This window comes from Caretta caretta, chromosome 20 (genome assembly GCF_965140235.1).
Source record: "Caretta caretta isolate rCarCar2 chromosome 20, rCarCar1.hap1, whole genome shotgun sequence".
Taxonomy (NCBI): domain Eukaryota; kingdom Metazoa; phylum Chordata; order Testudines; family Cheloniidae; genus Caretta; species Caretta caretta.
The window spans coordinates 3,840,335-3,861,338 of record NC_134225.1 but is presented as its reverse complement, the minus strand read 5'-3'; the positions used below and the strand labels follow the sequence as shown (position 1 = coordinate 3,861,338).

Sequence of the window (21,004 nt, the reverse complement as noted above, 5' to 3'; positions counted from 1 at the left end):
AGCTACCATAACTTCTCTGCTACAAGCTGCTACCCTCCCCGGTCCCGCCACCACCCTTTATCTCCCGCCTCCTCCCTGTCTGCTCCCCGGCCTTGGGAGAGCGCAGGGGAAGGGGGGGTGCTGGGACCCCCAGGGCAGCACTCAGAGTCGGGGTGGGGGGGGAGCTCAGCGACAGGACTGCCTTTGGAATGAAAGAGGGGCTGGGGCTGGAGCAATGTTTTTGCTTTCATAATGGATGCAGCAGGCCCAGCGGTGCCGGGGGCTAGAAACCACCAGGCCCAGCGGTGCCGGGGGCTACGAGCCACCGGGCCCAGCGGTGCCGGGGGCTACGAGCCACCGGGCCCAGTGGTGCCCTGGCACAAATGAAGCGCTGCTCAACGGGCATCGCTGAGCGGGCTGGGAGGACGAAGGGCAGCGCAGGGTGGCCAGACCAGGCACAGGCTAGTCCCATGTAAAACCAGCCTAGCCCAGCCCCAGGCCAGGGGGGGCTTTTGGAGGGTCGCTCTTTTTCGATGTCCCCAGGGGAGCTGCAGACTCGGCCCTGCGGGTGTCCTGGGCTCCGGCGGGGATGGGGCAGGGGAGGCCCCTAGGAAATAGGGAGCTGGTTCCAGGCCAAGGTGAGGAGCCAGCGCTGTGGGGCAGGGAGCAGGGGAGGGCGAGGGGTGGAGGGGAATGGAGAGGCTCAGGCCACTGACAGTGCCCTAGAGAGAAATTTCCCGGCAGTGCTGCAGGGCAGAGAGCCCCAGGTGGCTCCCCGTTCCCCCATGGCCCTGTGATTACGGTCAGGGCCTCCCCCGGAGTCCGGGCCGTCCCGCTGCCCCCTATAGCCTGGTAATTACGTTCGGGGGCTCCCCCAGAGCCAGGATCCTCCGCTGCCCCCTATAGCCCAGTAATTACGGTCGGGGGCTCCCCCAGAGCCAGGATCCTCCCGCTGCCCCCTATAGCCCGGTAATTACGTTCGGGGACTCCCCCAGAGCCAGGATCCTCCCGCTGCCCCCTATAGCCCAGTAATTACGGTCGGGGGCTCCCCCAGAGCCAGGATCCTCCCGCTGCCCCCTATAGCCCGGTAATTACGGTCGGGGGCTCCCCCAGAGCCAGGATCCTCCCGCTGCCCCCTATAGCCCGGTAATTACGGTCGGGGGCTCCCCCAGAGCCAGGATCCTCCCGCTGCCCCCTATAGCCCGGTAATTACGGTCGGGGGCTCCCCCAGAGCCAGGATCCTCCCGCTGCCCCCTATAGCCCGGTAATTACGGTCGGGGGCTCCCCCAGAGCCAGGATCCTCCCGCTGCCCCCTATAGCCCGGTAATTACGGTCGGGGACTCCCCTGGGACGTTCGTTTCCTGCCATTTCTCTCCCACTTTCTAAAGTCAAAACACATTTTTGGAGCCCGAGCTCAGAGGAGCCGCAGCCAGAGCCCCTCCCCCAACCCCCGCCCTGCCCTGCCCCGCCCCTCCCCCATGCCCCCGCCCACGCCACGCAGGACCCCTCCCCCAACCCCCGCCCCGCTCTTCCCCCCGCCACGCAGGACTTTCCCCCCCATCCCTCTGCCCTGCCCCCCCCATCTCCCCATGCCCCCGCCCACGCCACGCAGGACCCCTCCCCCAACCCCCGCCCTGCCCTGCCCCTCCCCCATGCCCCCGCCCACGCCACGCAGGACCCCTCCCCCAACCCCCTTCCCGCTCTTCCCCCGCCACGCAGGACTTTCCCCCCCATCCCTCTGCCCTGCCCCTCCCCCATCTCCCCATGCCCCCGCCCACGCCACGCAGGACCCCTCCCCCAACCCCCACCCTGCTCTTCCCCCGCCCCGCAGGACTTTCCCCCCCATCCCTCTGCCCTGCCCCTCCCCCATCTCCCCATGCCCCCGCCCACGCCACGCAGGACCCCTGCCTCCCATCTCCCACCTATGCTCCGTGTCCCCCCCCCCAAGGGCCCCAACATAACCTCATCTCTTCCCCCCCCCCCCCATGCAGGCCCCACATACAGGCTCCCGCCCCACCCACTTTGGAGTCCTCTGTCCCTCTCATTCATGCCAGCCACCTTTCCTCCCTCCCCCCCCCCCCCAGGCCTTGAGCCCCTTGCTGCTTCCCCCTCCCCTGCACAGACCCCCCCACACACACACACTGATGACAGTTTGCTGCTGTACCCCTCACACGCACCCCCATCCCCAGCCCATGGGTCCCAAATTCTCCCTCCTCCAAATGAGCCTGGCAGGAGCCCTGAGCCCCCAGCTCCTGAAGGAGACGTGGCAGATGGGAACTCCCCTCCGCTGCATGCTGGTTTGTTATTGTAGGGTCTCCTGGGAGCACTGGGGCTGGGCCTGCTGGTTTGTTATTGTAGGGTCTCCTGGGAGCACTGGGGCTGGGCCTGCTGGTTTGTTATTGTAGGGTCTCCTGGGAGCACTGGGGCTGGGCCTGCTGGTTTGTTATTGTAGGGTTGCTGGATTCCTCCCCCTGCTAGAACTGACAAGCTGCTCCCTCCACAGGGGTGTTAGCCACACGGCCCCGTCCCCTGCACTGGGCCCACGCCGAGAGCACTAGACCCTGGAGAGGGACCCAGGCAGTCAAACCCACCTGGGCTGCGTCTCCTGGCTCGCTGCAGCAAAGCCCCCTGGCCAGATCCTTCCTGGGCCACAGGAGGCCTGAGCCTGCAGCTTTCCGGCTGGGAACTGCTGCTGAACATGAATAATTTACTCCAGCCGAGCCATAATAGATGCTGGGGGAGGTGGGGGGCTGACCCTGCCCAGGCTCACACCCTGCTGCCAAGCTAGGTGTGCAGGAGCGAGGCTGTCTCGGCCCCAGGACAGCGCCCTCCCCTGGCTCAGCCATGCCTGGAGGGGAAAGCAAGTGCTGAATATGCAGCTGCCTCTGGGGTGGAACAACCCCACAGTAACAGGCTAGGGCAGGAAACCTGGGGCGTCCAGGCAGCCGGAGCAGCCTGAGCTGGGGTTTAGCCAGGAGGCTTCGGCCCAGCCCTGGGACCATCAGGAGGGAGGCGGGGGTTGATTTCCCACCACGCTGGGAGTAGCCAGAGCCCTTCAGCAGCTGGGGTCAGCATGGGACAGAGGCGGGACCCCGCTGCACAGCACCCCCCAGTGCCGAGGCCAGCCCTGGCTCCAAGGGGAGCCCCCCCCCCCCCCCGACCCCCGGTTTTGCGGCCTCCCAGCCAAGGAGTAACCGGGCCTGGCCCGGTTCTGCTGATGAGCCCAGCCATCAAGGCGAGACTGCCCCGGACCCAATTGGCATGCAGCTCACGGTCAGCAACCCGCACGCAGAAAGCTTTTTGTAACCACCACCGAGGTATTTTTAGCGCCAGCTTGTTTGCCACGGAGCCCTGCCAACCTCACCTCCCGTTTCCCCCTGGCAGCACCCTTCCCAGCCCCGCCCTTCCCTCCCAGCCGGGGGCAGCTGGTCTTGCCCTGCGGCCCAGTTGCTAAAATCAACCCCCCTCAACCCCGTTTGCCCTGGGCCAGCTCCTGCCAAGCAATGGGGCAGGGCAAGGGAGCTGGGCAGTGTGAAGTCAGGGCAGGCTGGACCGGGGCGAGAGGCCACTGGGGCGTTTAGACCACCCCACCCCCCCCAGTACCTGGGTGGCCCCAGGGCCCAGCAAGTACAAAGGGGAATTAGAACCACTTTGAGGGGGGGATAAAAATGGATGGAAGATGGGGAGAGGCTCATGGGGGTGCCATCTGGGTACGTCCGTACGGGGTGGGAGGGAGGGATGGCTAGTGAGTCGGGGGGGAATAGAGGAGTCTGGCTAAGGAGAGATGGGGTGTGGGGGAGGAGAGATGGATAGAGAGGTGTGTGGGCAGGTGGACGTGGGGTAGGGACGGCTAGATGGGCAGCGGGTGTGTGAGGGGATGGAGGGAGGGAGGGGTTGGTGGGGATGGATGGCTAGATGAATTGGGGTGTGTGGGGGGATGGATGGTTGGAGGGGTGGGGGGGTGGATGGACTGACTGACAGACCCCCCGACCTCTGGTTTGCCAGCGGCACTTTGATCTCTTTCCTGAGGTTTTTGCCTCCTGGCGTCTGACGCTGAGGCGTGGATCCTCGGGGGCGGCACCGGTCCAGGCCCTGCACCTCGCCGGTGCGTGGGTCTCCCAGCTTCTGCCCTGGCCGGGGCTGAGAAGAAGGGGCTGAGTGGAGAGGCGCCTGGCCGCAGGGCCAGGGGGACCAGTTGGGCCCACGTGTGAGGAAAGGACTCCATGTTCCCAGGGCTTGGCGCGGACCAGGCCGGTGGGCGCGGCAGGGGACAAATGAGCAGTGGGGCGTGAGTGGGGGGGCACAGACAGTGAGGCCAGGGGCCCGCAGCGAGCAGGAGCCACGGTGCCAGGTCCCCCGCTCTTGAGCCCCCAAGCCGGGCTGGGCCGGAGCTGAACCCCCAACCCGTGGCCCCCTGCCAGCACCCCACCATGGAGCTCCACGAGCTGGCCAGGCAACGGGGGTCGCCCTGCCCCTTCCCTGGGCCTGGGAGCGAGGTGAACGGGGCTCCTGGCTGCATCCATTCCCACTCCCTGGGGCAGGAATTGGGGGGGGTTGAGATCCCAGAACTTACAGATGGATTCGGAGGGGAGGGGTAGCAGCCAGTGCCCCCGTCCCCCCTGTGTCAGGGCATGGGGCACAGATCAGCACACAGACACCCCAAGAGTGGGGTGGGGATCTGCCCCCTTGCCTGGCTGGGACCAGCTGGCCAAGAGCAGGGGTTGGAACTGAGCACCTGGGTCTGTGCCGTGGGGCTGGGGTGCCCTCAGGCACTGGTCTGTGGGCACAAAGGGGCCCAGTTGTGCCCAGCAAGGAAGGGATCAGCTGGCCTGGTCTAGCTTGGCCCACCCACTGGGGTTCTCTGGGCTCACACCAGTGCAACCGACACCACAAGGCTTGGGGCAGGGGACCCCACATTGGACCCCCTGAGCCTGGCATCAACGAAGCCCCAGCACCATCGTGAGGAATGTACCAGTGGGGAAACTGAGGCATGGAGCTGGGGTGTGACATGCCAAAGGCAGCTAGGTGAGGACAGAACGCAGGTGTCCCGGCTCCCAGACCCCTGTTCTAACCACTCAGGGCAGCCGAAGACATTTGCGCCGCGGTTCCCAGGGGCCTGGCCCGTGCTGGAGCAGAGCCCGTCCTTGAGGCAAGGCGGGGAGGAGACGCTCCAAGCCCCCCGGGGCTGCAGCAGGAGCAGCCTATATTTAGCCCCTTCCCCTCCCAGGGACTCCTCCGCCACCTTCCCATACTTGGCCATTTCCCCATCATTGGAGACCGATGGGGCCCCCCCTCCTCCCCGGCCCGCTGGCTCTGGAGTCCAGCCTGCAGCTGGGATGGGGGATTCATTGCGGGCACCGTGGGGGAGGAGAGGGATGCTCCCTAACCACATCTGGCCATCCTGAGAGGTGGGGGGAGGTGCCCAGCCCACTGCCCGGACTCCTGGGTTCTGTTCCCAACTCTGGAAGGGGAGAGGGGTCCAATGGGTTGGAGCGGGGGAGAGGCTTGGAGTGGGGGAGGGGGTCCAGCGGTTGGGGGCTCAGAGCCAGGACTCCTGGGTTCCACCCCCGCTGTGTCCTAGTTGCATCCCCTCCTGCTCCTTCCTTTTCTCCCGGCATAACGTGGTGCAACCCCAGGGGTGGCTTCACTTTTTCTTCTTGACACAGTCACCCCCCCTGCCCCACATGGCCCCTTTAGAGCCATGAGCCGGACGTCCCAGCCTTACCCAGGCCAGAGCCCCCCAGGGGAATAGCTCAGCCCGAGCTGGTTTGTCTGCGTTTTGAGGACCGAATTCAAGGAACGGGGCCAGCAGCTCGGCCTAGTCAGAGAACTCAGGGTCTCGTGCCCAGCGTCGGTTCTTGCCAGCCTTGCTCCCGCGGCTCGGGGAGCTGATTGCCTATGGTGACGCGTCTACACCACAATGGCACAGCCCCAGCCCACGTCAGCCTCAGTTTCCCCTCCCAGCGCGTGTCTCTTCAACCCGTGAGTGCTTGGCGGCGTGTCTGGGCAGCTCCTGTGGTTAACAGAGGGAGGCCCCTCAATACCAATCAACATGGGAATGGATATTTCAGCCCGTCCGGCCTTTCTGACAGTCCCCGGCTTCCAAATCCTCTCTATGGCGGGCCGGTGTCAGCACGGGGCACAGTCCTGACAAGAAGGCGCAGAGGGCCCCACGGGGGCAGCAGTTGGGGCCCAGGGTCCCAGACAGGCCCAGGACAATGAGGAAATCCTGCCCCAGGACAGGCGGGAGTGAGAACGGGCCCTCGGAGCGCAGGGGGGCAGCCGTGAGGGTGCTGCTGCCTAGAGCCCATCACACAGCCTGGCGCTGGCTGCATTTCATGCCCATCTAGGGTCTCTTGTCTGCTACTGAGATTGGAGGCTTGTGGGGCCTGTTTGTACAGCGCCTAGCGCAAGGGATGTGGGGCCATGCCGGGGCCTCCCAGCGCTACCGTAATACACCTAATAAATCATGTACAGCGCCTAGTGCAACGGGTGTGGGGCCAGGCCGGGGGCTCCCAGCGCTACCGTAATACACCTAATAAATAACACACAGCACCTAGCACAACGGGTGCGGGGCCATTACTGGGGCTAAGTGCTACTGTAATACACAGAGATAATAGCAGCCCTGCGACTCCCAGAGAGCCAGCCTCGGGCAACCTTATCCCTAATAATGGCAGCTCTGCTTCCAGCAGGGGCCCTCCCCCCGTGGCCCCCGCCACGGGGCTCAGAAAGGGGGCTGCAGACATGTTGCATACTTTTATTCAACCAAAGCTACAGAATCCAGGACAGACGGGTCAGGGGCCGAGCGACTCGGTTTCTCCTCTTTTTTAACCAGCAACCCCCCCTCCCCCCTCTGGAGAGGCCTGGGACCCATCCTCCCCAGGGCAGCAGCTCAGCCGGGGCGCAGTGGGGGGAGGTTAACACAGGACAGAGAGCGGAGTCTGCTCACAGAACGGGACGCATCGTCTCCACCACACACGGTACACGCTGGACGGCCGCAGCCACATGCTGAGAATAGGCAAAAGAAACAGACGGGTCCCGCGGTGCCCGGGCAGGTGGAGCTGGCGGCGATGGCCGGGGGAAGCCGGTCAGCAGAGTTCAGATCCAGACGACGGCGCTGCTGGACTCCGGCGTAGCCGCGTCCAGGACCAGGCCCCGGCAGAGAGTCCGGAGCGGGATTGGAGGGGTATATACAGGAGAGGCGGGTCCCAGCGGGAGCCTTTGTCCACGGCCGGGCAGGGGGTGCCCACGGCCCGCAGCCCTGGCTGTGCTGAGGCAGGTGTCCGCAGAGGGTGGCATCGCCGGGGGGCACACGGCAGGCGTCCTGGCAGGGCCGCGACGTCACGTAGGTCCGGAAAGCAGTGCTCAGCGAAGAGCTCAGCCGACTGCGGCTCCGGGGCCCAGCAGGAACCGGAGAGGAGGGCAGCTGGGCCCAGGGCCGGGTGTGGTGCAGGGAGGTGTCGTGTGCGAGCCAGGCCCCCTCTTACACATACACACTTCTCGTACAGCCACCGCAACTGCACACCCTGATCTCCCCCCCACAGGGCACACGCTCCCCACCCCGACCCCACCAGCTCGGAACGGCCACATCCCACACACCCTGCTGCACACACAACCCCCGATCCCCCGCACCCGGTACAGTCACACCCCCCTCCCCCCTGCACACACAACCCCCGATCCCCCGCACCCGGTACAGCCACACCCCCCTCCCCCCCAACCCCCAATCCCACACACCCGGTACAGCCACACCCCCCTCACCCCCTGCACACACAACCCCCGATCCCACACACCCAGTACAGCCACACCCCCCTCACCCCCTGCACACACAACCCCCGATCCCCCGCACCCGGTACAGCCACACCCCCCTCACCCCCTGCACACACAACCCCCGATCCCCCGCACCCGGTACAGCCACACCCCCCTCACCCCCAACCCCCAATCCCACACACCCGGTACAGCCACACCCCCCTCACCCCCTGCACACACAACCCCCGATCCCCCGCACCCGGTACAGCCACACCCCCCTCACCCCCTGCACACACAACCCCTGATCCCACACCCCCCTCACCCCCTGCACACACAACCCCCGATCCCACACACCCGGTACAGCCACACACCCCTCACCCCCTGCACACACAACCCCTGATCCTACACCCCCCCACCCCCTGCACACACAACCCCCGATCCCACACACCCAGTACAGCCACACACCCCTCACCCCCTGCACACACAACCCCTGATCCCACACCCCCCTCACCCCCTGCACACACAACCCCCGATCCCACACACCCGGTACAGCCACACACCCCTCACCCCCTGCACACACAACCCCTGATCCTACACCCCCCCACCCCCTGCACACACAACCCCCGATCCCACACACCCAGTACAGCCACACACCCCTCACCCCCTGCACACACAACCCCTGATCCCACACCCCCCTCACCCCCTGCACACACAACCCCCGATCCCACACACCCAGTACAGCCACGCCCCCCTCACCCCCTGCACACACAACCCCTGATCCCACACACCCCTCACCCCCTGCACACACAACCCACAATCCCACACACCCAGTACAGCCACACACCCCTCACCCCCTGCACACACAACCCCCGATCCCCCGCACCTGGTACAGCCGCACACCCCTCACCCCCTGCACACACAACCCCTGATCCCACACACCCGGTACAGCCACACACCCCTCACCCCCTGCACACACAACCCCTGATCTCACACCCCCCTCACCCCCTGCACACACAACCCCCAATCCCACACACCCAGTACAGCCACACCCCCCTCACCCCCTGCACACACAACCCCCGATCCCACACACCCAGTACAGCCACGCCCCCCTCACCCCCTGCACACACAACCCCTGATCCCACACCCCCCTCACCCCCTGCACACACAACCCCCGATCCCACACACCCAGTACAGCCACGCCCCCCTCACCCCCTGCACACACAACCCCTGATCCCACACCCCCCTCACTCCCTGCACACACAACCCCCGATCCCACACACCCGGTACAGCATCACCCCCCTCACCCCCTGCACACACAACCCCTGATCCTACACCCCCCTCACCCCCTGCACACACAACCCCCGATCCCACACACCCAGTACAGCCACACCCCCCTCACCCCCTGCACACACAACCCCTGATCCCACACCCCCCTCACCCCCTGCACACACAACCCCTGATCTCTCACTCTCACACACACATACGCTTGATCTCCCTACCCTCTCCAGACACGCCCTGGTCACACACTCACTCCCCCCCCGCCCGCCCCTCCAAGGAGCACTGGCAGCGGGGATGGGCTCTGGCGCTGACAGCCGCAATCCAGGGCGGAGCCGGCGAAGCACCTTGCCTTGACGGACGCGTGGCTGCCCCGGGCCCAGCTGGACGGGAGACGCTGTGGGGCCGTCCTGCCCCCCCCCCCGGGTCGCCCCCTGGCCCCACAGCAGGAGCCGCAGCAGAGAAAGGGTTAATCCTCAGTGAGGCCTTTGGCTCGTAACTCCTCCTGCACCCGGGCGAGGTACGTGGGGTCAGGATACCCGAATCTAGGAGACACACAGGGGAGACATCAGCCATGCACAGCCCCAACCCCGCCTGGACAGCTCCCCAGCCTCACCTGTCCCCCCCCAGCCACAGCAGCCCCCCCCCCCAGCTTGGCCACCTCAGCTGTGCACTGCCATTCACGGGGGACCCCGGCACCCGCAGGGGGGCCTTTGGCCAGGGCACGGGGAGGGGTGTGTCCCAATTCCTGAAGAAAGGGCCCCGGGAGCTGCCAGGGTCACAAGCGTCTTGACACGCAGCACAGCGCCCCCCGGCACTGGGGATTGGGGTCAGCGCTGAGAGCCAGGGCAGAGCGCCCCCCGCTGAGCCCCCTGGCGCTGGGGCATTGGGGTCAGCGCTGAGAGCCAGGGCAGAGCGCCCCCCGCTGAGCCCCCCGGCGCTGGGGATTGGGGTCAGCGCTGAGAGCCAGGGCAGAGCGCCCCCCGCTGAGCCCCCCGGCACTGGGCATTGGGGTCAGCGCTGAGAGCCAGGGCAGAGCGCCCCCCGCTGAGCCCCCCGGCGCTGGGGCATTGGGGTCAGCGCTGAGAGCCAGGGCGGAGCGCCCCCCGCTGAGCCCCCTGGCGCTGGGGATTGGGGTCAGCGCTGAGAGCCAGGGCAGAGCGCCCCCTGCTGAGCCCCCTATCTCACCCCCTGCAGCACAGTGCCCCCTCGAACCGGGGCCAGCACTGACTGCCAGGGGAGAGAGCCCCCCGGCGCTGGGGATTGGGGTCAGCGCTGAGAGCCAGGGCAGAGCGCCCCCCACTGAGACCCCGGCGCTGGGGATTGGGGTCAGCGCTGAGAGCCAGGGCAGAGCGCCCCCCGCTGAGCCCCCCGGGCGCTGGGGATTGGGGTCAGCGCTGAGAGCCAGGGCAGAGCGCCCCCCGCTGAGCCCCCCGGCGCTGGGGATTGGGGTCAGCGCTGAGAGCCAGGGCAGAGCGCCCCCCGCTGAGCCCCCCGGGCGCTGGGGATTGGGGTCAGCGCTGAGAGCCAGGGCAGAGCGCCCCCCGCTGAGCCCCCCGGCGCTGGGGATTGGGGTCAGCGCTGAGAGCCAGGGCAGAGCGCCCCCCGCTGAGCCCCCCGGTGCCGGGGATTGGGGTCAGCGCTGAGAGCCAGGGCAGAGCGCCCCCTGCTGAGCCCCCTATCTCACCCCCTGCAGCACAGTGCCCCCTCGAACCAGGGCCAGCACTGACTGCCAGGGGAGAGCGCCCCCTACTGAGCCCCCCCAGGTTTCCAGTGCCCGTCGGGCCCCCCTCAGGAGCACGGATGGGTCATCAGCACCCCTGCCACTGGCCCCCAGCCCCTTAGCCCTGCGGGCGGCGGCTGCCTACAGCTGGGGTCCCCCGGTGCAGTTGGTTTTGTGGTGGATGTCGTTCCACGTGATGACGTTGGCTCTGCCCGTGGTCATGGAGGTGCCGATGGTGAAGGTCAGGCGCTGGTCGAAGGCCTTGCGGAACAGGGCCAGCACCTTGTTCCCCTCTGGGCAGTCGGGCAGGTAGGCCACCCGCGTGGTGCCCGGGTACCGCACGCCGGGGTTGGGATGCTCCACCTGCAATGGGGGGGGGGGAGACGGAGACAATCAGACGCCAGGGATGCTGTGAAGCCTGGCACAGACTCTGCTGCCAGGCAAGGGGTGACGCTGCCCATGGGCCGGAGTCTCCTCCAGTGCTCACTGCGGGCATCAGGCAGCCCCCTGGGTCGCTCCAGCTGGGGGCTTGGTCTCCTCCTGCCCTGCAGAACCCCGGGGGCGGGTGACCCTGCAACTGACGCAGGGGGTATCACTCTTGGGGAGAGGGAGGGGGAATGTCCTCTGCTCACTGCCCCCCGAATGCCAACCTGCTTTCGGCCTACACAGTGCTCAGCCTCCCTGAGCCACAAGGCGACGCCAGTCCAGAGGGGACAGGACAAGGTAGGGCTGGTGTGCCCCAGTGCCGCCCCCTGCCAGGGCTGTACCCAAGGCTCTGCCGTGCCCCAGGGGCAAAGGCAGGGATCGGATGGATGTGGGAGGAGTTAGATTTATCCAGATTTACCAGGTGACCCCAGAGCGGAGGGAAAATTAGCAGATGGGGGGCGGACAGGAAAGGGGGGGCATCCAAGGGCCAACGCAGCCTGGTGGGGACACTGCACATGGGGCTGGGAGAGCAGGGGGCTGGGATTTAGGGCACCGGCAGGGCTGGAGTGTGGGGAGCCCAGGGCTAGCCTAGCAGGGGGCTGCGGGTTGGGATTGAGGGGCACCGGCAGGGCTGGGGGTGTGGGGAACCCAGGGCTGGGCTAGCAGGGGGCTGCGGGTTGGAATTGAGGGGCACCGGCAGAGCTAGGGAGGCAGGGAAGCTGACCCAGACCTCCGCCCCTTGCAGCTGACTGCCCCAACAAGCCCCCCCCGCTGCAGCCAGGCGGGCTGGGGAGGGCTGCAGAGCTGGGGCCAGAGGCCGGGGGAGAACTCACCCCTTGGATGCCAGGCGGGAAGACGTACTGGATGATGATGGTGCCGTATTTCTCGTAGCCGGGGAGCAGCAGGCTCGAGTCCTTGGACACCAGCATGCGCCCGTTCTCGGGCTGGTTGCCCACCAGCTGCCCGTAGAAGCGCCCGCACATGGGGCAGGCCCGCTTGACCTGCAGCGCCCGCGTGATGCAGTCCTCGCAGAAGGAGTGCTTGCACTTCTCCAGAGTCTTTACGTTCTGGATCTCCCCCAGGCAGATGGGGCACTGGTTCTCCTGCTCCTCCTCCCGCGAGCAGCCCGCCGCCCCCCCCAGGCTCCCTCCCCCTCCTGGGCCCCCCGCCCTGGCCCCGGAGGTCTGCTGACCCCGGGAGACCACGCCGGCCCCGTGTGGGCGCAGCTCGCCCCCGGGTTTGTCCAGCAGGGCCATGCACCCCACCAGCTCGCTCTGCCGCTGAGCCTTCTTCAGCTCCTTCTCCGTCTCCTTGAGCAAGGCCTTGAGGGCTCTGCGGGCCAGGTAGAGGCCGTTGCCGGCCCCGGGGGCCGGCGTGGAGAGCTGCAGCACGTAGATCTCCGAGGTCTCCCCATCGATCAGGATGCTCAGCTTGGTCTCCTCCTTCAGCCTGACCAGCTTGGAGGGGGCCTCTTTGGTCAGGAAGTCCCAGACGGGCTTAGAGACCGTGAGCTTATTTTTAGTGGCGCCCCCGCATGCCGCCATCCTGGATAAAACAAATGACACTGAAGAGAAAAGAACAGTCATCAAAGCCGCCGGCATCGCCTCCCGGGTGGGCTAGAGACAGACAGACAGACAGACAATGGACACCGCCCCACCCCCACCCCTTCCACAGCCAGCCAACTGCCCCAGCCCCAGACGGGATTTGAACCTTCGGCTCCAGGAAGCATCGGGAGGGGCGGATCCCCTCCGGGGCCCGGCCATCCCCTCGGCCCAGCCATCGTTGTCCCCTCTGGCCTTTAAATCTCTACCCTCGGGTCCCACGCTCCTGGGGGTGGGCGGGGTGTATCTCCTGGGGTCTATTCCCCTATCGCTGTGTGGGTTGGGGTGAGTTAGCTCCTGTCCATCTCAGTGGTGGCAGGCGGGTTGTACCCCACAGCCTGCCCCACAGCGAACCCCCCCCCAAGTTCAAACAAAACACACACACCCACCCCCCACAGCTGATCAGTCACCCATCACAAACATGACAGTAACGAGACAATCATTTAATAAATATCATTGCAATTAAAATAAAACACGGGGGGGGGATGGGGGAGAAATGCTTGTTTGGAGGGGTTAACAAAGGGTTTTTTTAAACAGGGGGGCACGATTGCTGCGAAAAACCCACTTCGTAAGGCCGAAGGCTGCGTTCCCCACCACCTTGGGTTATGAAACAGCAGAGTAATGAATGGGAAATCCCGGGTCCTGGGGGAGGGATAAGGAGGCTGGGGCTGCCCATGGGAGAGGGAGCGGAGTCTAGCAGGACCCTAAGACACAGATCCATCCCCCCTCCACCCTCCAGCAGCGCGAATGGGCCAGAATAGGGGTGCAGCCCCCCCCCCAAGAATCACCCCTGCAGGGGCCCGAGCCGGTGAAGTGGGGTCAGGCCCTGGCCCCCTACTTGGGGCAGATCAGGGGTGTGGCCAGAGGACACTGCACTTCGGGTAGTTTCTGCTCCCCAGGGGCCAGGCCCAGAATACGGGGAGCCCAGAGAGGTGCAACCCCCCCTGAAGGGATGGGGGACCTTGGGATCGAGCCCCACAAACTGAGCCTCAGCCTTGGACACGAGGAGCAGGTGGTTCCCGAGCCCCCTGGCACATTTAGGGAGACTCCCCCCCACACACTTATCCCAAATTGGGCCATGCCCCACTCCCCCCACCCCAGTAAGTGCCAGGAATAACACCCCTTCATTTGCCCCACTGAATCTTGTGCCCCGGAGCTATGGCTCCAGCAAGGGGGCTGGGGCCCTATACCCCATGGGGCAGGCAAATGCACCAGGTGGGGCCCCCTGCCGGCCTGGATCAAAGAGGGGCACCCGAGCGGGGTCAGGGGAGGAGGCCTCTCTCCCTTTCCCCCACACTGGGGGCCACTCAAGATTATGGCTGCCCCCCTCACCCAGCAACCTCAGCAGGATTCAGACCGCCCCTCACCCTGGGGTGCATGAGGGAGGTGCCCCAAGGAGCTTTTGCCAGGGTCGGTCCCTGGGTTGGGGTGTCTCAGGAGTGGGGGGGGGGACTGAATTGTGGCCTTTGTTGTCTGGGGGAGCCCCTCTGGGGCCTGACCAGATGTGGGGGGAGGGGACCAGGAGAGCTGGGCTGGGGGAGCCCCAAAGTGGGGCTGAGCTAGGGGGTTGGGGAGCTCCACAGAATAGGCCCTGGCCCCAAGTGCTGGCTCCCAGCACCCCCTGCTCTAACCCACCGGATCCCCATTCCCGCCCCCGGCTAGGGAGAGAAGAACCCAGGCGTCCTGGCTCCCAGACATGCCCCCACCCCCCAGGACCCAGCAGGTGTAACCCAGACCCACCCCCGCCGGGGCCAGCATGAGCAGACCCACAGCAGAGAGAACAGCCCCACACCTGGAGGTGGGAGAAGGCGGGGGGGGGGGCTCACTGACATCCCCCCCTTCCGCAATGGATGCAGCAAACCCCAGAGGCTCGGGGGAGAACTACCCCGGGGGGGGTGCTAGGAGGAAGGGGGGGGCTGTACCGCGCGGGGGGGGGGCTGGTAAAGGGGGAGATGGGCCCTATCGGAGGGGGGGGCTGTAGCGGGGCGGGGGGGCCTCCTGCACCTGGAGGGGGGCTGCCCCCTATGGGAGGAAGCAGGGGGCCGTACCGGGGGGGTGCAGGCCATTCCGGGGGGGGGCGTACCGGGCAGTGGGGGCCGGGCCGGGCGGCACCTACCTGGGGAGCCCATGGGAGAGGGAAGCAGGAAGCGCCCGGAGCGAGTTCAGCGGAGCCGCGAACCAGGAACTACAAAGACCGGGGGGGGGACGACAAGGGGGGTTGCGGGTTACGACGCTGCAGGGGCTGCCCCGCCCCCCCCCCGGGGCTATCCAGCCCCCCCCCCCATTCGCGACAGCTGATCGGCCCACCTGGCGTCAGTGCGTCCCCCCCCCCGCCAGCTCTGCGCCCCCCCCCCCCGTGTCCCCTCCCTGCTAGCTCAGCGCCCCCCCCCCCCACTACCCTCCAAGGTTCAGGGCTCTCCCCAGCTCAGGGGGGCCCATCCTCCCTGCCTCCACCTCCTCCCCCCCCCCCGGCTCCCTCCTCCCTCTTCCTTGTGTGATCTCCACCCCACACACTCCCCCCCGGGTGATTCACGGCTCTCCCTCGCCCGGGGCCCCTCTCCAGCGCGTCTGCCAAGAGCTGGAGCCAGGAGGCCCCGGGTTGGGAGTTGGGCCCCTGCTGGTCTCACCAAGCCCCGGCAGCTCCGGTCTGTGTCACCTCCGAACCACCTGCCACGCTCCACGCCCCTGCTCGCAGTCCCCACCCCACATCCCGCCGCCCCACAGGCGCCGGGGGCTCCCAGCACAGCCCCCTTTGTGCAGAGGACGTGGGGGTCTGTCCGTGGCAGGTCCGGCTCACAGCTGAGTCTGTCAGCCCATCCCCTGCCTCCCCACCTGCCCCACTGATCTCCCCACTGCTCGGGCCCCAACCCCCAGAAGGGCAGGCAGTGTTTAAAGTGCATGGAGGGGAGGGGGGTCACAAGGGGTCGCAGTCGTAGCCTGTGGGGGCACCTTGCGGCCCATCTTACCAAAACGGCTGCTCCCAGATTACGTTGGATCCCTCACTAGGTTCAGACCCTCACAGCCAGGGCAGGGAAGCAGGTGAATTCCTGGGCCGGACTCGCGGCAGGTGGGGGTCCGGGCTGGCCGGATCTCAGGGTTTCTGGGTCGGGGGATATTTTAACATTGGGTTTGGTTCCAATTCAGATGGAAACCCCACTCAATTTTCCTTCTAGGAACCCCCCCCCCCAGGGTGCTCCCCACATTCGCTCCCGGGGCCTGGCACCCACTGACTGAAATAGCAGTTTCACATCTGCTGTTCAGTGCTGGACAACCCTGAAACAGACACGAATCCTGGCAGTTTCAGTCAGCGGCAGCCCGAGGCCCTGGCGGGGCAGCCCGCTCAGGGAAAAGCCAGAATTTCCAGACTCGCAGGCCGGCTGGCTCCCTGCTTCCTCTCCACATTCCTGACCAGCCCTAGGATGGAGGCTGTGGATGGGAGGGGTGTGAATGCTAAGAACCCCCCTACTCCGGTTTCAGTGAAGGGGCACACATTCCTCCCTGCACAGGGCTCCAGCCCAGTCTCTGCAAAGGGACATCCATGACTCTCCCCATCCCCCAGTGGCTGCCGATGAATAACCTGCCCTGAAGGACTTTTTCTCCTTACTGCCAGGGGACTCAGGGTTCGGCCGGTGCCCTGGGGCAGGGGGGTTCATGACCCTGTTGCGTTGGGTCTCCTGCCTGTCAAGCTGAGCACATCCACACTGGCCTCAGGATCACCCAGCCAGTTTCTCTTCTTCATGCCTGTTCTCAGCCTCCGTAATATCCTGTGGCAGTGAGTCCCACAGGCCCGTGTGCTAACAAACCTCTAAGAGCCTGCTCTGCCAGGCAAGAGGCATCCCTGGAGGAAGGCAAGGGGGCACTTGGGGAGGCAGCTGGCATAAGGAACTGAGAGGGGTGTGGCTCTCTGGGCCCTGCTCAATCTGTGCAGAGGATGGAGGGGGCGGTGGGTTTTGCTCCCCGCCTGCAGGGAGTGACAAGCATCTGGGGGAGGAGCTGCGTCCCAACGGGGGCTGCCGACAGCCTGTCTGGATCCAAACAAGCCGGTGCCCAGCAGCCATGGTGCACAGGCCCCTCCCCGTGGTCCATAAGCCTCAACCGAGCCCTGGAGTCTCTAGCACCCGGGAGCTTCGCGTGTCGTGGGCGCTGCCCTGCGAGGTGGGGGGGCTGGGGGATCTGTTGCTGTTTACTCCCAGAGCCCCAGCGACGGGCATCACATCTGATCTGGAGCTGCCAGGGCCTCGAGCAGAGCCTGGCATTGCGTCTGGGCAGAGGCCTCCAAGCTGCAGAGAGACCCACGGAGGCTTGCGCATCCTCTGATGGGACCAGGCCCGGAGACTGACTCGGCTCCAGGCTCGCAGCCTGCTCTGGGGGACCCTGCCAGGGTCCCCCCACCCCGCTTTTGAGCTCCCTGCCTTCCTGTGAAGGGCCCAGCCCTGTCCCATACCAATGCTTACGCCCTCCCACCACCACGACAATGCCACATTTGCCCCACGGCGCCCAACGCTGACTGCAGGGCCCCGATCCCCCTACGGGCCCCCGGCAATGCCAGCTGCACCCCAGATCTCTTCTCCACTCCTGCACCCCAGATCCCCCCAGCCGAGCTCGCTCCCCCCCAGCTGGGCTGTTCGATGCCAGGTAACTCTTGGCTCTGAGGGGAACTGGGGCCCCAGGTTTCCCTGCCGTCGCCGAGCGCCGGATAGTGATGTAAACGGCCAAATCTGGCGTGTCCTGCAGCCGGATCCCTGCGTGGTGGGGTCCTGCCTCCGCCCTTCAGGGAACGGGGAGTCAGTGCTTGGCTGGGAGACCCTCCGAGACCACCCGGGCGCTGCAGGAAGGGGGGTGGGCTCAGGCTGGGGCGCTCTCCCCTCAGAATCAGGGCTGGCTCCAGGGCAACACGAGGGGGTGTCATGATGCAGGGAGCAAGATGGGCGCCGGAGCTGGTATCTGCCTCCGCTTCAGGCCATGGGTCAGTGCTGCTCACTGACAAGGGCTGGTACCAGCGGGGCCCCGGTGGCAGGGCAAGGGGGTGGGGGGCACCTGATGGGGAACTCCCCACCACAGGGACAACCCCTTTGCCAGTGTCCCCAGGGGAGGAGTCTCTCCCACTGGCCTCCCAGTATGACTTGACTTCAGCATGGCTGAGCGGGGAGCAGGCTCAGTGTGACCCCATGATCGCCCCCCTGCACAGCAGAGCACCCCCCCAGCTGCCGTTGGCAATCACAGCACAGCCGGGCTTTACCATTCCCTTCTATGCGGCTGCATTGCAATAAACACGGGGCACAGCCCCCAGGAGACCCTACAATAACAAGCCAGCCTGAGCACCCTTCCAATAACAACCCAGCCCCCGCAACTGCTGCAGGAAGGGACCCCACATCCTACCAGCTGCTCCCACGGGACCCTCTGATAGCAAACCGGCCCCCGGCCAGCTACAGGTGTTGGGGGGAGGGGAGTTCCCGACACAGTGGCCTGAGCCCTCGCACTGTATGTGCGGGGGAGAAACAGGCAAGAGACAGGGCTCGCCTCCCCCATGGATGTGGGGGATTTGCTGGTAAAGACCTTGGCTTTCCCAGCCCCAGCTGGGCACAGGGGAGGGGGGGGGGGAGATTGGGGGTGGAGGAACCAGCCAGTACAGCCAGCCTGGCCATGTAGACTGTTGGACCTCCATGCTGCCCCATGGCAGGGCTTGTCCTGAGGCCGATTCCTCCCTAGAGGGGACTGGGATGGGCCAGAGCTGCAGCATATCCCCCACCCCACCCCCAGCCCCACACCACCGGCCAGGATCCCTGTTCAAAAAGGTGTGTCAGGGCTGCTCCCCCGGCCCCAGGCATGATCTCCCTTCAGGGCGGGCCCCCAGGACGCGTCGCCCCCGCTGAGAGGGGCAGGGGCGCAGGACTCTGGGGGAGCTGACTCCACTTCCCACCGGGGGCCCCAGACCGGACAGCGCCCAGTGCTGAGATCCTGCTAGGTCAGCCCTGCAGCCGAGTGCCCCCCCTCACCCCCACCCCCACCAGGCTTCATCCTAGTCTGCAGGTGGATCAGGCCCCATCAGAGCACCAGGCTTGGTGGTGGGGGAGGAACGGAGATTGGGCTCCGTCAGGGCACCAGGCCTATCTGGGTGTCAGGCACGGGGGGTGAGGCGCGGGGGAAATTGAGCCCAGCCAGGGCATCTCTGCCACAGGACAAAGAACGCAGAGGGGTGGGCATGGGCTGTTCTGAGCATCCAGCCCAGGCCAAAACCTGACAGCGCAGGGATTCTTCAGAACCCCCCCATCCTTCAGCTCAGACCCCCCATCTCCCCCATCCTTCCCCCCTTCCCCATCCTTCAGCTCAGACCCCCATCTCCCCCATCCTTCCCCCCTTCCCCATCCTTCAGCTCAGACCCCCCATCTCCCCCACCCTTCCCCCCTTCCCCATCCTTCAGCTCAGACTCCCCATCTCCCCCATCCTTCAGCTCAGACCCCCCCATCCCCCCCACCCTTCCCCCTCCTTCAGCTCAGACCCCCCATCTCCCCCATCTCCCCCATCCTTCCCCCCTTCCCCATCCTTCAGCTCAGACCCCCATCTCTCTCATCCTTCCTCCCTTCCCCATCCTTCAGCTCAGACCCCTGATCTCCCCCCTACTTCCTCCCTTCCCCATCCTTCAGCTCAGACCCCCATCTCCCCCATCCTTCCCCCCTTCCCCATTCTTCAGCTCAGACCCCCCCTCTCTCCCACCCTTTCCCCCTTCTCCATCCTTCAGCTCAGGCCCCCCCATCTCCCCCACCCTTCCCCCCTTTCCCATCCTTCAGCTCAGACCCCCCCATCTGCCCCTCCCTTCCCCCATCCTTTAGCTCAGACTTCCCCATCTCCCCCACCCTTTCCCCCTTCCCCATTCTTCAGCTCAGACCCCCATCTCCCCCACTCTTCCCCCCTTCCCCATCCTTCACCTCAGACCCCCCCATCTCCCCCACCCTTCCCCATCCTTCAGCTCAGACCCCCCCTCTCTCCCACCCTTCTCCCCTTCCCCATCCTTCTGCTCAGGCCCCCCCATCTCCCCCACCCTTTCCCCCTTCCCCATTCTTCAGCTCAGACCCCCATCTCCCCCACTCTTCCCCCCTTCCCCATCCTTCACCTCAGACCCCCCCATCTCCCCCACCCTTCCCCATCCTTCAGCTCAGACCCCCCATCTCCCCCACCCTTCCCCCCTTCCCCATCCTTCAGCTCAGACCTCCCCATCTCCCCCACCCTTCTCCCCTCCCCCATCACCCCTTCCCATCCTTCAGCTGAGACTCCCGCATCTGCCCCGACCGTTCACCCCCACATCACCCCTTCAGCTCAACCCCCCCATCTGCCCCCACCCCCATCCTTCAGCTCAGACCCCTTCATCGCCCCCGCGCCCAGCTCTGCATTCCCAGCAGGACTCACCCCCCCCCCCAGCTCACACTCCGGGGGGGGGGCAGCGGCCCCCTCCCCCACCGCCGGGACAGGTGATGGGCTCGACCCTCCTGAATCTGCAGCCAGAGGCAGGAAACCAAGCGCCCCCCCCCCGACCCATGGCCCAGATCAATTTCATGCCAACCCCCCCTCCCCCCCCGCCCACACAATGGCCCGCAGCGCTGGGAAAGCCGCTATTGTGCATCCGGGCCACGATCCCTGGCACGGGCCCCCTGCAGCCCCCCCAGCCCCGTCTCTGCAGCCCCCACGCCCGGCAGCTCCCACCCCATCTCTGCAGCCCCCCCAGCCCGGCCGCCCCCGTCTCTGCAGCCCCCACGCCCGGCAGCTCCCACCCCATCTCTGCAGCCCCCCCAGCCCGGCCGCCCCCGTCTCTGCAGCCCCCACGCCCGGCAGCTCCCACCCCATCTCTGCAGCCCCCCAGCCCGAGAACCAGCCTCGCAGCGGCGCGGGCCAGGGGGGCCCGATCCCGGCCGCTCCGTACCTGGCGGCGCAGCAGCCCCGAGGCGCCGTGGGGCGGGAGCGGGGGTCGCGGCCATGGCGGGCCCGGCCCTTCCCCGGCCTGGCGCGGGCGAGCGAGCGACCCGCTCCCGGCTCCTCTTCGCGGGGGGGGGGGGGGGGGGGCGGGCGCGACGCGAGCGATGGGGGCTGCGGCGGCGCTATGGAAACCGGGGGGGGAGGGGAACTCGCTGGGGGGGGGGGAGGGGAGACACTGGAGCTGAGATTGCGGGGTGGGGGGGGGAGAAGGTCTCTAGCTTTGTGCCTATGGGCCCCGGCCCATTAGCCCCCCAGGTGCCTAAAGCCCAACAGCACTTGGGGTCTG

General features: G+C 66.6%; 1 protein-coding gene across 4 annotated transcripts; it reads right to left on the bottom strand.

The window, feature by feature from the left end:
• Positions 1-9,161: 9,161 nt before the first annotated feature.
• Positions 9,162-20,754, bottom strand: DTX3 (deltex E3 ubiquitin ligase 3). Of its 4 annotated transcripts, none has more exons than XM_048832230.2 (6): positions 20,666-20,754; positions 15,717-15,850; positions 14,867-14,935; positions 11,983-12,713; positions 10,869-11,086; positions 9,162-9,545 (listed from the first exon to the last, which is right to left on the bottom strand). In XM_048832230.2, exons 3-6 carry the CDS (start codon positions 14,877-14,879, stop codon positions 9,470-9,472), a joined length of 1,038 nt encoding a protein of 345 aa, XP_048688187.2. In that variant the 5' UTR covers positions 14,880-14,935; positions 15,717-15,850; positions 20,666-20,754; the 3' UTR covers positions 9,162-9,469. The 4 variants fall into 4 exon arrangements, with proteins under 4 accessions (XP_048688187.2, XP_048688189.2, XP_048688188.2 ...); XM_048832232.2 differs by having other exon boundaries at positions 11,983-12,694; XM_048832231.2 differs by lacking the exon at positions 15,717-15,850 and having other exon boundaries at positions 20,666-20,748.
• Between the last annotated feature and the right edge of the window lie 250 nt (positions 20,755-21,004).

Excerpts from the sequence above, each read along its gene's own strand:
- DTX3 (XM_048832229.2), bottom strand. The coding sequence starts at position 12,750 with ATGCCGGCGGCTTTGATGACTGTTCTTTTCTCTTCAGTGTCATTTGTT. Across the intron at positions 11,087-11,982 it reads TCCCGCCTGGCATCCAAGGG|GTGGAGCATCCCAACCCCGG; the intron begins GTGAGTTCTCCC and ends CCCCCATTGCAG. Across the intron at positions 9,546-10,868 it reads TGCACCGGGGGACCCCAGCT|ATTCGGGTATCCTGACCCCA; the intron begins GTAGGCAGCCGC and ends TGTGTCTCCTAG.